This window comes from Ammodytes marinus, assembly GCF_949987685.1.
Source record: "Ammodytes marinus genome assembly, chromosome: 10".
Taxonomy (NCBI): domain Eukaryota; kingdom Metazoa; phylum Chordata; class Actinopteri; order Uranoscopiformes; family Ammodytidae; genus Ammodytes; species Ammodytes marinus.
In genome coordinates this window covers 28,947,112-28,959,738 of record NC_137214.1, presented here as the reverse complement: position 1 = coordinate 28,959,738, position 12,627 = coordinate 28,947,112, and the positions used below count along the sequence as shown (strand labels likewise).

The window sequence follows — 12,627 nt, the reverse complement described above, 5'->3', positions numbered from 1 at the left end:
ACATATTGATCGTGATGATAAAAACTATTTTTTGGACAATATTTTCATAGTTTTATACTGATGTGTTTGGTGTTAGAAGACTGAGATTGTTGATTTGTTATATTTTCTTCTCTTGGAGATGTAAAACAAGTAAGGGTTAATGCCCGACGAGGTGTCCATACATCAGGGGTTAATCCACACCTATGGAATGTTCTCCAGCCAATCAGAATAGAGTATTCACACATACTATGGTATAAATCCATGTATATTTCAGTCTTTGTGTTTAGTGCATAGCTTTATTACATTTTATGTGAACATACAAACTGCCTTGAATAAAAATCTACTTGTGGGATTGTTATTGTTTGGGATGTTTAAGGACCCCACTGGTTTGGAAAAGGCTGATCTCTCTCTCTCATTAGACAGTCCCAGCAGTGCTGGAGCATACAGTATATTCTCAAGTTATACATTTGATCATTTTGCCTAGTTGACATTTTTTTTCATTTCATTTAACTTTTATTTATCCTCGAGAGACCAATTGAGGGGTGACCCTCATTTACAATGACGTCGAGTTTAAAATAAATTCAAAACAACAATACATACAAAATATTCAATGCAAAAACATCAAATACACAACAAGTGAAGAGAAGAAAAAACAAAACGATTGAAACATTTACAAAGTGGTGAAGAGTGGCAGCAATTAAAAGGAATAAAGTACAATATAGTCTAATTAAAACAGTTACAAGTAGAGTTTGGCAGATCCAGGATAGTCTGTTTAAATTGGCCAAAGGATATGAATATATTTAGTTTAATTTTTAGCTGTAAGTTGTTCCAGGAGTCGGGGGCACTGAAGCTAAAAGCTGTCTTTCCCAGCTCAGACCGGGCTTGTGGGACATAAAGCATAAGCATGTCAGTGGAGCGGGTTTGATAAAGCCCATCTGAAATGTCATGTCTGACATGTTGATCTTGGTGGTAAAAAACTTCATCTTTTTTTTGGAACAATATTTTCCCTTTTCTGCTTCGACTTGTTTGGTGTCAGAAGATGATTGTGTTGCAGCTGTTTGATGCCTGACCACTGCTACTCACATTCTGCCCCGTTGGGAGATTTATTTGGTTTTGGTGATCAGAGGTCTCTGGTTGGATCCCCGGCACCGGACAGGAGGGTGTTAGTAGTAAAACTAGTGGTGGCTGCTATTACATCTACGGTGAACCACCATCTCTACCATTGTGTCGCTGAGCAAGACACTTAACCCCAAACTGCTCCAGGGGCGCTGTACTATGGCTGACCCTGCGCTCTGACCCCCTCTGGAGTGTAGTAACTTGAGAGAGAATGTGCAAAAAGACTCATTTCAATGTGCCTCTTGTAAATTGACTACTAAAGATAACTTAATATATTCATATCTTGATATTAACTCAAACATCTAGGGGGCGCCTTTAGCTCAGTTGGTCGGGCGTCCCCCCCATGGGCCTTGGCCAGCAGCGGACCCGGGTTCGATTCCAGCCCGCGGTCGTTCTCTGCATGTCACTCCCCTCTCTGCCCCATTTCAACTCTGTCTCTACACTATCAATAAAGCATAAAAATGCCAAAAAAAAACATCTGTATTTTGTTTTTCTGCTTCAGTTTTCCAGAGCCTCAGCTGGGGAACAACCACTGGTCGTGTGAGGAAGCGTTTGGAGTGAGTGAGGAGGGAAGCGCTCTGAGCTCCGAGGGGCTGCGGTCTGTAGACGGGCCTGTTTCAGAGGGCCCTATCCAGTACAGCCCTATCCCACAGAGGCCTGCCCTAGTGGGGCCTGAACCAGAGAGAGAGAGCCCTGTCCCAGCCTGTACACCCAGCCCTCCCCCTCCACTCACACCCTCTCCTCCACCTCTCACTCCATCACCGCCACAAACACCCAAACTCTTCAGCCCAAGCAAGATTAGTTTTACAGTAAGTTTACGGCTCTCTGGGATGTATTTTGCTATAGTTTTTGACATGAGTTATGGACGTCATGGTATCCAAATTTTTATCTTTTTTTTTATAATTATGAGTCTATTCTAAATCATTACCATTTGCTATTGTGAGTTACTTTGCTTCATACAAACAAATGAAAACGCGGCCAAAATTTGTTTATTAAAATCAATGTCTGTCTGTCTGTCTGTCTGTCTCTCTCTCTCTCTCTGTCTCTCTTTTCTCTCTCTTTCCTCTGTCCCAGTCCGGAGGTCCCAACATGAACCTGTCCGACCTCCCGTCCTACAAGCCGTCCACCTTTCCCCCCAGCGCCTTCAACTACGAGCGGCCGCGGCACTTCATCCAGTCGCAGGCCGCCTTCCAAGCCCCCAGCTACGAGAGCGTCCTAAGAGAGACCCACGAGAGCCAAAATAACTCCTCCTCCCAATCCCAAATCCACAGCCAACACACACAACACCAGCAACACCTTAACCTTAACAGTAACAGCAGCCCTTTAAATAGCCCCTTGAACAGCCCCTTGAATAGTCCAGGAGTGAGTCAAACTAAGGTTATGTCAAGCAGCAGTAGCAGCACCGCGCAACATAGCCAGTCGTTTTCTCAGAGCCAAACTGCTGTATCTAGCCGCTCTTTGTCCCAAACCCAAACTCAATCACTATCTCAGTCCCAATCTCAGACACAGGCCCAGTTTCAATCACTTAACCTCAATCAAAATCAAATCCAAAATCACGCCCAAATTCAACAGCCACCCCCACCCCCGCCACCTATCACCCAAATCCCCATCCCGATTCAAATCCAGACCCAATCCAATGGCACCAGCAAGTCCTCTCCCTCTTCCTCTAGCCTTAGCTCACCTATTTCCACCCCTGCCCCCCCTCCTCCACCTCCTCCTATGCCTTCCCCTTCTCTTGTCCTAAGCCCATCTGAACCCCCTCTACCCCCCACTCCTAATAATATCCCTTTCCCTACCTCCCCTCAATCCACTTTGCCGCGCACCACTATGCGTTCTACCATTACTTTAACACCTAGCGTCCCGAGTGCTACGGGGCTAGGTAGCGCTACTATCGCGGCTAACCAAGATAGCATGTCGGCGCCCGCGGCTTTCCTATGCTCCGTTCTACCCTCAAAATCGTCCTCTTTTAGCCCATTTTCCTCCTCCAAGCTTTCACCCACTTCTTCAGGCCTTCCGAGAACATCTATTTCACCGTCCCGTTCCCCTCTGGCCCCCTCAAGTCCCCTAATGCCTATGAGAGCGTCCTCTTCTCCGAATTACAGTCAACAGGGCCAGCCAGGGTTAGGGTTAGGAGGGTTAGGGTTAGGAGGGTTAGGGCCGGTAACAGGACCTGTGCCAATGTCCTCTCCCTCCTCCTCACTCCCTCGTTCCCCTGTCTCTCCCTCAGCATTCTCTGTCCCACAGCAGAATGTCAACAACACAAACATTAACCCTAACAACGGTAACCCTAACAACGCTCAGAGCAGGGTCCCCCCCGCGGTGGTCTCCCTCCCCGCCAGCTACAAGGGCCCGCCAAAGATGTGAGTATGAGTTTGTTTTTACCAGAAGTATTGTTGGACAGTTTTCGTTGTTTGTAAATATTTGTGTGTACACTACGATTACGGTGAAAAGCTGGAATCACCGGCTATCGGTGTGTTTCTTTTTTCCCTTTTTTCGTAATTTAACATAGATGCAAACCGTATTCTGGAATTGATTTAAATCTGTTGTTAACCTGAGTAAATAACCCAGAATGAGGACAAATCAAATCGGTTTTATTTGTGAAGCCCAGTATCAGAACTAGACATTTGTGACTTGGTAGAAGTGGAATACAACATTTAATATTTATGTTTTAATTAGTAGATAAACGCTTGAAAATCAAAGTTTTATTTTTTAATCTCTCCCTCACACCCCCCCCCCCAGCCTCCCTAAGCCGATCCTGAAGAAGGCAGTGATCGCCCCCCGTCCCTCGTCCTCTCGCTCCACAGACGAAGACATCCAGGGATCTAAAGACGCTCTGATACAAGACCTGGAGAAGAAGCTACGCAACAAGGAGGCCCGCAGGAGAACCAGCCAGGTGTGTGTGTGTGGGGGGGCGGGGGGGTTTAGGTGTGTGTGTGTGTGGGGGGGGGTTTAGGTGTGTGTGTGTGTGTGTGTGTGACAGTATGTGTGTGTTTGTGTGTGTGTGTGTGTGTGTAGCCTGATAATTGTGTTCGATGCAATAATCTTACGATTTATTCATCATAAAGAAATTCATTCTTCCACACACACACACACACACACACACACACACACACACACACACACACACACACACACACACACACAGACACACACACATTATGTAACACACACTTTCTACATGTGTTTGAGAGACAGCAGTCTAACAGTATAAAGTTTTTAATCTTGACAGAAACTGACGTATGAGGAGCGCATGGCCCGCAGGGTGCTGGGGCCGGACAACGCAGACTACATAGACAACCTGTCAGACTCTCAGCCAGACCAGGTAGGACACACAGACTCCACTGTGACATTTACATTCTTTTTTTATTCATTTTTCACTATGCAAAAATGCATGTATCCATACAGCAACATGGACAATAGTGCCCCCCCCCCCCCAACACACACACACACACTCCCCATCCCATGTTTATTTGTGTCTCAGCTGTTGCTCTCTTCACTTCTGTTTCTATTCTACATTTTCTTCTTCTATATTGCATTGTTGAGAGGAGCCCGGGACTTAAGAATTCCATTGCCAATGACTGCTGCAGTAATTGAATAAATGTGACAACTACACCTCTTGAATCTTGACCAAAGTGCTTCAATCTCAGCCTTTGTGTTTTGATTGGACTAATGTGTGTTGCAGTGTAGGGTTGGGCGGTATCCAATTTAAAAAAAATTTAAATCTCCCCAAATTCTTCCCCTGTACAATGTCAGGTTATAACTTTTTCTGTTTCAACTGTAGCCTGTTGGTTTTAGTTTCTCGCCACTACAACACTATATTTTACAAGCTTACATTGAACTAATCACGATGAAGTTACCTTTGCCAACTGCTCATTTTTTACTGAACAGCACTTGAACTCATCACAATGTAACTCAATAGAACCTACTGCACGTTCTGGACAAAGGAAACAAAAAAATCACTGCATGTCATTTAACTGTAAAGTATTTTAAGATGCATTCAAATACACAAGGCAAAATTATTTTTTAATGAGGGCTGGTGATGACATAAATATTGTTGTTAATTTGAAATACATTGGGATACTGTATAACTGTATTACCGTCCCAGCCCTATAGCAGTGCTGACTGTACTGAATGTTGGCTCTGCTCCAAATACCAATTAGTTTTCGTTTTTGCTATGAAGTGAAGACCACACATTACTATCATTACTGGGGTTTGAATGGTTGTATAGGAAGACTGTTTCCCTCTTAGGGCCTCTTGATGGGCCAGCTGTACTCTGTGTGTGTGTGTGTGTGTGTGTGTGTGTGTGTGTGTGTGTGTGTGTGTGTGTGTGTGTGTGTGTGTGTGTGTGTGTGTGTGTGTGTGTGTGTGTGTGTGTGTGTGTGTGTGTGTGTGTGTGTGTGTGTGTGTGTGTGTGTGTGTGTGTGTGTGTGTGTGTGTGTGTGTGTGTGTGTGTGTGTGTGTGTGTGTGTGTGTGTGAGATTGTACAGTATGCAGGATGTTCTGACAAAAAGCCTTTTCCAATCACAGGGCTTTGCACCTTCTATTCTCTAGTTCTTACACACACACACACACACACACACACACACACACACACACACACACACACACACACACACACACAAACCTACTCACACAGCAACAAGGTTTGTCAGCGGCTATTTCTAGCCTGCTTTCTGGGAACGAGCCCCTTTCACTGGTGACAACAGGACCATTGTGTCAGGATACACACACGCACACACACACACACACACACACATACACACACACACACACACACACACACACACACACACACACACACACACACACACACACACACACACACACACACACACACACACAGAGTAACCCTTTTGGCATTTCGTCAACCTGTAGAATAGTAAAGTTAGTTTGAAAGCTCACATGAATATTTTCTCTGTTTTCAGCCAGAGTCCCCAGAAGGAAGACACACAGGAGGACTATGGTAAATAAATACTTTCAGTTTCAATGCTGCTCATAATGATTAACCCAGGATTACATTTCACCCAGTACAACCTTGAACATGGGATTTCCCCCTTGACATTCCTATCCAACATGGCAGTATTTATTTACTCACTCAATCTATACAGTTGTAAAACAAAATCAATCTTTTTTTTTTTACATGGGTGGATTCAGCATCAAGTGATGAGTAATTTTGCTTTTAGGATTTTTTCAGCTAGTCGCTACTCTATACTTTGTGTTTCTGTGCGTTTTGAGTTTAGTAATTTACTTTAGCCTCAAGTTCCTCTGTGCAGTCATGCATCGCAATGTGCAGGTTACATATAACTGTTAATATTAACTGAAGCATCCCTGTGTCCCCCATGTTTTAAGTGTGATACCATGGGAAAGGAACTGGGATGAGAACCTTTAAATTACTTAATTATGAATATGGGTGGGTATGAAACGGTGGGGCCCCTTTGTTTACATGCCAATTTATTACCAGTTATCAAAGATATACTCACTGATTTTGACAACAAGCATTCTCCAGAATCACTGAACCCACCTTTAACTATGTCTCTACATTGTGTTGTGCAAAGCATTTTCTAAACCAGAGTTCATGTGTTTGCTGTAACATTAAGCAATTGAAAGTTGAGATTAGGAATAAAATATAGATAGATAGATGGATGGATGGATGGATGGATAGATAGATGGATGGATGGATGGCTAGATGGATGGCTAGATAGATGGATGGCTAGATAGATGGATGGCTAGATAGACAGACTAATAGACAGATAGATAGATAGATAGATAGATAGATAGATAGATAGATAGATAGATAGATAGATAGATAGATAGATAGATAGATAGATAGATAGATAGATAGATAGATAGATAGATAGATAGATAGATAGATAGACAGACAGACAGACAGATAATCTCTCTCTGTGTACAGGGGCAGGCGTCACTCGGGGACAGACGAGAGAGGAAACGAGGGATCAGCGATCCAGGAGAAGTGTTACGCTCCTCGGTTCCTCCAGATCCCGTCTGACCTGACGGTGGAGGAGGGACGCTTCTGCAGGATCGACTTCAAGGTGAGGACGCACACACGCGGCTCCATGCACGCACACACACGCACACACACGCCATACGCACGCACGCACACGCACCAAACACTCACTCACTCACTCACACTCACACACACGGTCATGCATTGCAATGGTAAATTAAAATGTTATACAATTGCAAGGACCGAGAAGATAGCTGTCTAGGTCAATGCAATTGTTTGTCAAGTTTTATCTCTGTGAAAACGTCCTGGTTTATTTATTTTTTAATTTAAAAGATGGAGTCAGCGATTCTGGAGAACACTTTTTGTAAAAAAAATCACTTTTTGTCAAAATCAGTGAAAAATCTCCTCACTACCTGTCTTGTGACTGTATGTGCGCTAAGAAAAAAACCTGGTTTTAATACACAGCTCTGTAGACGGACATGTTGCTCACTTGCTAGCCACAGTGTTACTTGTTAACATACCCTTTGTTTAACTACCGGTACTCATTAAAGCGTTTTTGACAAAAAGTGATTTTATCTTTTAAAATAAATTATATTAAATAATTAAAAACTCTCCCCCCCCCCCCCCCCCCCCCCCTCCAGGTTGGCGGCCTCCCTGCCCCTGACGTGTGCTGGTACCTGGACGGTAAAGCGATCCGCCCTGACGACTACCACAAGATGTTGGTGTGTGAGAAGGGAATGCATTCCTTCATCATAGAGATAGTGACGGTGCATCACGCCGGGGTCTACGAGTGTGTGGCTAAGAACAGAGCGGGGGAGAGCAGGTTCGGCATCAGGCTGGATGTGCTAGGTAAGACATGGAAAAGCTGTCTTTGTTTTGTAGAAGGATTTAATCGTAGTGATCGCGATTGATTTTTGTAACGTGAGACTCTGCAGTCAAAAAACATGGTTTCCAAAATCTGTTCTGTAAAAAACGCTGGACATTAATACATTGGAAAAATTAAACCAAGATTTTAACTCTGGATTCATCCAACAGCTAGATATGTTTAAAGAGATGGCAATGTGCACATACTTAGTTATTTATTGCCAAATTTGCATATTTATTCAACAAAAAATAGTTTTGAAGTAAGTAGTCAACTGTCAAAGCTTCGTGGTGATATCTATAGGTTAAATTTGACCCTATATACCTGCAGTCTTTCCTTAAATCAATACCAGTCCGTCTTGTGAAGTCCTTCATCAGAGTGGGACAGAATATAAGCCAGTCCCTCTTATTGTCCCTGCAGCCCAGGAGGAGATGCGCCCTCCGTCCTTCGTGCAGAAGTTCTCTCCCTCCCGCGCTCTAGAGGGCGACAGCGTGCGGCTGGAGTGTAAAGTGGACGCCTCTCCTCCGCCGCAACTCTACTGGAAGAAAGACAAAGACATGCTGCGCATAGACCCGTCCAGGATGAGGTGAGGGTATTAATGTACTACTGTATACTACTGGTCACCCCTCAATTGGTCTCTCGAGGATAAATAAAAGTTAAATGAAATTAAATATGGTTGAGCTGCATGTCTGTTAAATAGGTACGTTTGTGATTATAATTTTGTCAATGAGTTGAGGCTCATAATGAACTTTATTATAACCAAACCACTACTTTTTAAGACTGGATTGTATTTTTACATATTTACATAAATGTTCATCAATATGCACTTTCCCTATTTATAGAAAGTCAATGGATGATCAATACATTACATTATTTGATATCAAATCAAACCTAACAAATCCTTTACAAGGTCATTTTTACCCACCGATTCAGTCCTATCTTTAAATCGTATAATTTTTCTTTGACATAAGTAAGACTTAATATTTCAACTAGTAGGATCTCTCTCCTTGCCTTTTTTTGTGGTCCTTCCACACATTGTTTCAAAACAAAATGTAATTCTCGGCATAGTGATAAAACGAAAGTGGTGTGGTGACGAAAGCACGGAAAATTATCACCAAACTCTCTAGTTCCTTTCAGTTCTATATGGACTTCACTTTCAAAATTATGAAGGGATTGATTTCTTCGCTTATATTTGCCATTTAAAATATAAAATGGTGCTTGTTTATCTTTTCTTTTAGATTGTAATTGTGCATCAGAACCTTTTGGCCACCATGTTATAAAAACTGATTAAATAAACTGCTTTTATGTCCCCAGCTTGTACCAGGATGGGTCCGGTCGTCAGTGTTTGTTGATAGAGCGAGTGATGAAGTCAGACGCCGGTTGGTACACGCTCTCCGCTATCAACGAGGCCGGAATGTCCAACTGCAACACCAGGCTGGACGTAGGCAGTAAGTCCTCTGTCTGTGTGTGTGTGTGTGTGTGTGTGTGTGTGTTCCCATGCAATCTAAAGGCCCATCCATATCTATCTAGCTATCTGTATCATTAACAACACAAAGTAGTAACCATGGTAGCCAAGGCTGTAAAATGACCCAACAGATGGATGATGCTACGTGCTAACCGCTACAATGAATCCACTTATACAGCAAACAAACGCTCTGTCATGTGATCAGGCAGAAACACACACACAAGCTTAACTAAAGAATAATTCATAATCACACAGTCACATAGCGATAAGGATGGACACACACACACACGCGCAAACACACACACACACACACACAGACAAAGACGCACACAGACGCACACACACATACATACACAGACACGCACATACATACACAAACACACACACACACACGCACACATATACACTCACACACACACACACACACACACACACACACACACACGCACACATATACACTCACACACACACACAAGGATGGAGTCTGTTCAATAACTACAACCCAGCTATTAGGTTTCTGCTCGATCAGGTAACACACCATCTGCTTTGTGAAGAGGAGTGAGAGCGCTACAATGAGAATGACCTGATCCGACCGTCACACATGAGCTGGTCGCAAAACTGAAAGTGAATTCAGACCTCTCCATCCGATTCTTCTACTCAGACAATGGAACAATACAGGTCTACAAAGATAGTTTACACAGTGTTTTAAACTGTGTGCAAGAGTCCTATATCATGTCCTAATCACTAAGGACTTGTAGTTAGTAGTGTAACATCATCAAACACATGTAGGCGAAAACATTGTTTTTTCAAGCACTGGTCAATTTTGAGATTTATGGCTATTTTGCTTCCATAACAGGTCTTCTTTCATACTAGTATAAATCTAAGGTCTAAAATTAAAATTTCGGGGTTTATTTAACTAAACCTTGTCTGTTTGCGTCTGTATATTTCTCCTATACAACCATCTTTTAACAGACATTACCTCAACCAAAAATCTCAACTTCTAAAGAACTTACATCAACTAAACGTCCCATATAAACAAATTGAGACAATGTCCGTTAAAGACGGTGGATTAGGGGCGCCTTTAGCTCAGTTGGTAGGGCGTCCCCTCCATGGGCCTCGGCCAGCAGCAGACCCGGGTTCGATTCCAGCCCGTGGTCGTTCTCTGCATGTCACTCAACACTTTCAACTCTGTCTCTACACTATCAATAAAAAGCATAAAAATGCCAAAAAAATATCTAAAAAAAAATTAAAAACGGTTGAATAGGAGAGATATACATGTTGAGTATGTAGGAGGGAGGACGTTAGTAGGCCGTTTGGAACTCAGCCGAATACACCCTTAGATTAACTACATTACCCACAATCCATCAGTGCTCTTTAAAACCTGACATATCTGCCCTGAGCTGCTGTGACATGCAGGGCAGAGAGAGGAGTTATTTTCAGACACCTGGCATGAGAGGAATGTTTAGCCCGAGTCGAGTCGCCCACTAGAATCTGTGGCTGCTACTGCTGACACCAGAGCTGTTAGTCATTATTTATATTGTTTATATAAATAAACAAGGAATGTGGAGGTAATAATAGTTATACAGTTTGGTTTCATAGCACATTTCATAGATAGATGCAGATCAAAGTGCTTTAGATCATTCAAATGACATGGACGCAGTCTTTTTACATCGAAATAGAAATTAAATAAATGAACTTTAAAACAGCAAGAGAGTAGAAATAATAAGAAACCAACTCTCTAGTAAACAGAAACTTTACGAAGTCTTTATGGGCTGGAAAAGTTGATGACATTTATGTTTTAAGGTATGTTTTTTTTACTCTAAACCTGAGTTATGAGAATAACTGAAACTGAAAATTGTAATCATACTAAAGCACAGGGTTTTCTACGAAAGTGTTTCCTCACTTTTGAGGTATGGGAACTATACTGTATATAAACTGTATATAATTTGCTTTAACCATCCCTCTGTCTCTCCCTCTCTCTCTCTCTCCTTCCCTCTCCTTCTCTCTCTCTCTCTCCTTCCCTCTCCCTCCCTCTCTCCCTCTCTCTCCCCCCTTCCTCTCCCCCTTTCCACTGCCTCTATGAAGACAGCTCCCCCTGGCTGTAGGCACACAACCACAAACCAATATACAACTAATTATCTCTCCCTCTCCCTCTCTCTCCTTCCCTCCTGCTCTCTCCCCTCCTGCTCTCTCTCTCTCTCTCACTCCCTGCCTCTCTCTCTCTTCCCCCCGTCCAGCCGGTTATTTGTTATTTTACATATTTACATATTTTGGATTGGAATTCCTACAGGTCTATGTTCTCCTGTGTTAAAACTGGAAATAAACAGTTAAGAATAATGTAATCTCCACCCCCCTCTTTCTTTCTTTTTCTCTTCCAGCGCGCACCACTGTCCCTATGAAGACGGCTCCCCCCGGCTCTAAGACCCTGAAGCTGCTCTCCTCTCTCAGCCACGTGCCCGTGCGCACGGTGGAGACGCCCGCTCAGCACACCGCGCCGCTGTACGAGAGTGAAGAGTTATAGACACACACACATATACTAACCCCTAAACACACATATATATATATACTGTATACTGATACACACAGACCCCCTACACACACATATATGTATACTGATACAAACCCCTACACATCACTGCAACACATCTCAGAGCCCAAGCCTGTCATTGTTATATCAGGGAAGATATGGTTTGAACAGCAGGCAAAGACACATTTCAGAGCAAGTTATTGAAACATACACGTTTTATTTCAGGTGTCTGTTTGCCACATTTTCATGGTTATGGTTAAAAGTTTGTCTTGCTACCATGCACAAAACAACCTTTATTCTCATCCATTTGATGTTGTTAAGCTGTAGTGCGTAACTTTTTCATGTACATGAATATCAGATACATTCAAGCCATTACCAAATAAGTTGACTCAAAGTTGAGAGAAATAAATGCGCAATCACTGAAATACTTTACCTCATGTAGATGCACGGACAGACAGACAGTGTTGTTGTAATTACTCAGAATACCTCGTGGTGGCGACAGAAGTTACGCGCTATAGCTTTAAACACAATTCACTTGAATATTTATGGATGATCCTAAACACAGGTTCTAGCTCTTTTTAATGGTGTAGGTTAGAGAACACAAAGGAACTTCAATACCCACAATCCACCACTGCACTTTAGACCTGACCCACCACCTTCTCTGAATTTAAATGTCCGTCCCTCAATGCAGCCGCTGTTGCCTCTGATGATGA

At 42.9% G+C, this 12,627-nt stretch overlaps 1 protein-coding gene across 1 annotated transcript; it reads left to right on the top strand.

Annotated features, from left to right (window-relative positions):
• The first annotated feature begins 1,774 nt into the window (after window positions 1–1,774).
• Window positions 1,775–12,210, top strand: myot (myotilin). Its single transcript, XM_080035171.1, has 10 exons — window positions 1,775–1,904; window positions 2,170–3,455; window positions 3,835–3,988; window positions 4,325–4,417; window positions 6,021–6,058; window positions 7,007–7,145; window positions 7,702–7,909; window positions 8,343–8,508; window positions 9,237–9,370; window positions 11,766–12,210. The coding sequence occupies exons 2-10, from the start codon at window positions 2,185–2,187 to the stop codon at window positions 11,906–11,908; spliced, it is 2,346 nt and encodes a 781-aa protein (XP_079891297.1). The 5' UTR covers window positions 1,775–1,904; window positions 2,170–2,184; the 3' UTR covers window positions 11,909–12,210.
• The last annotated feature ends 417 nt before the right edge of the window (window positions 12,211–12,627 follow it).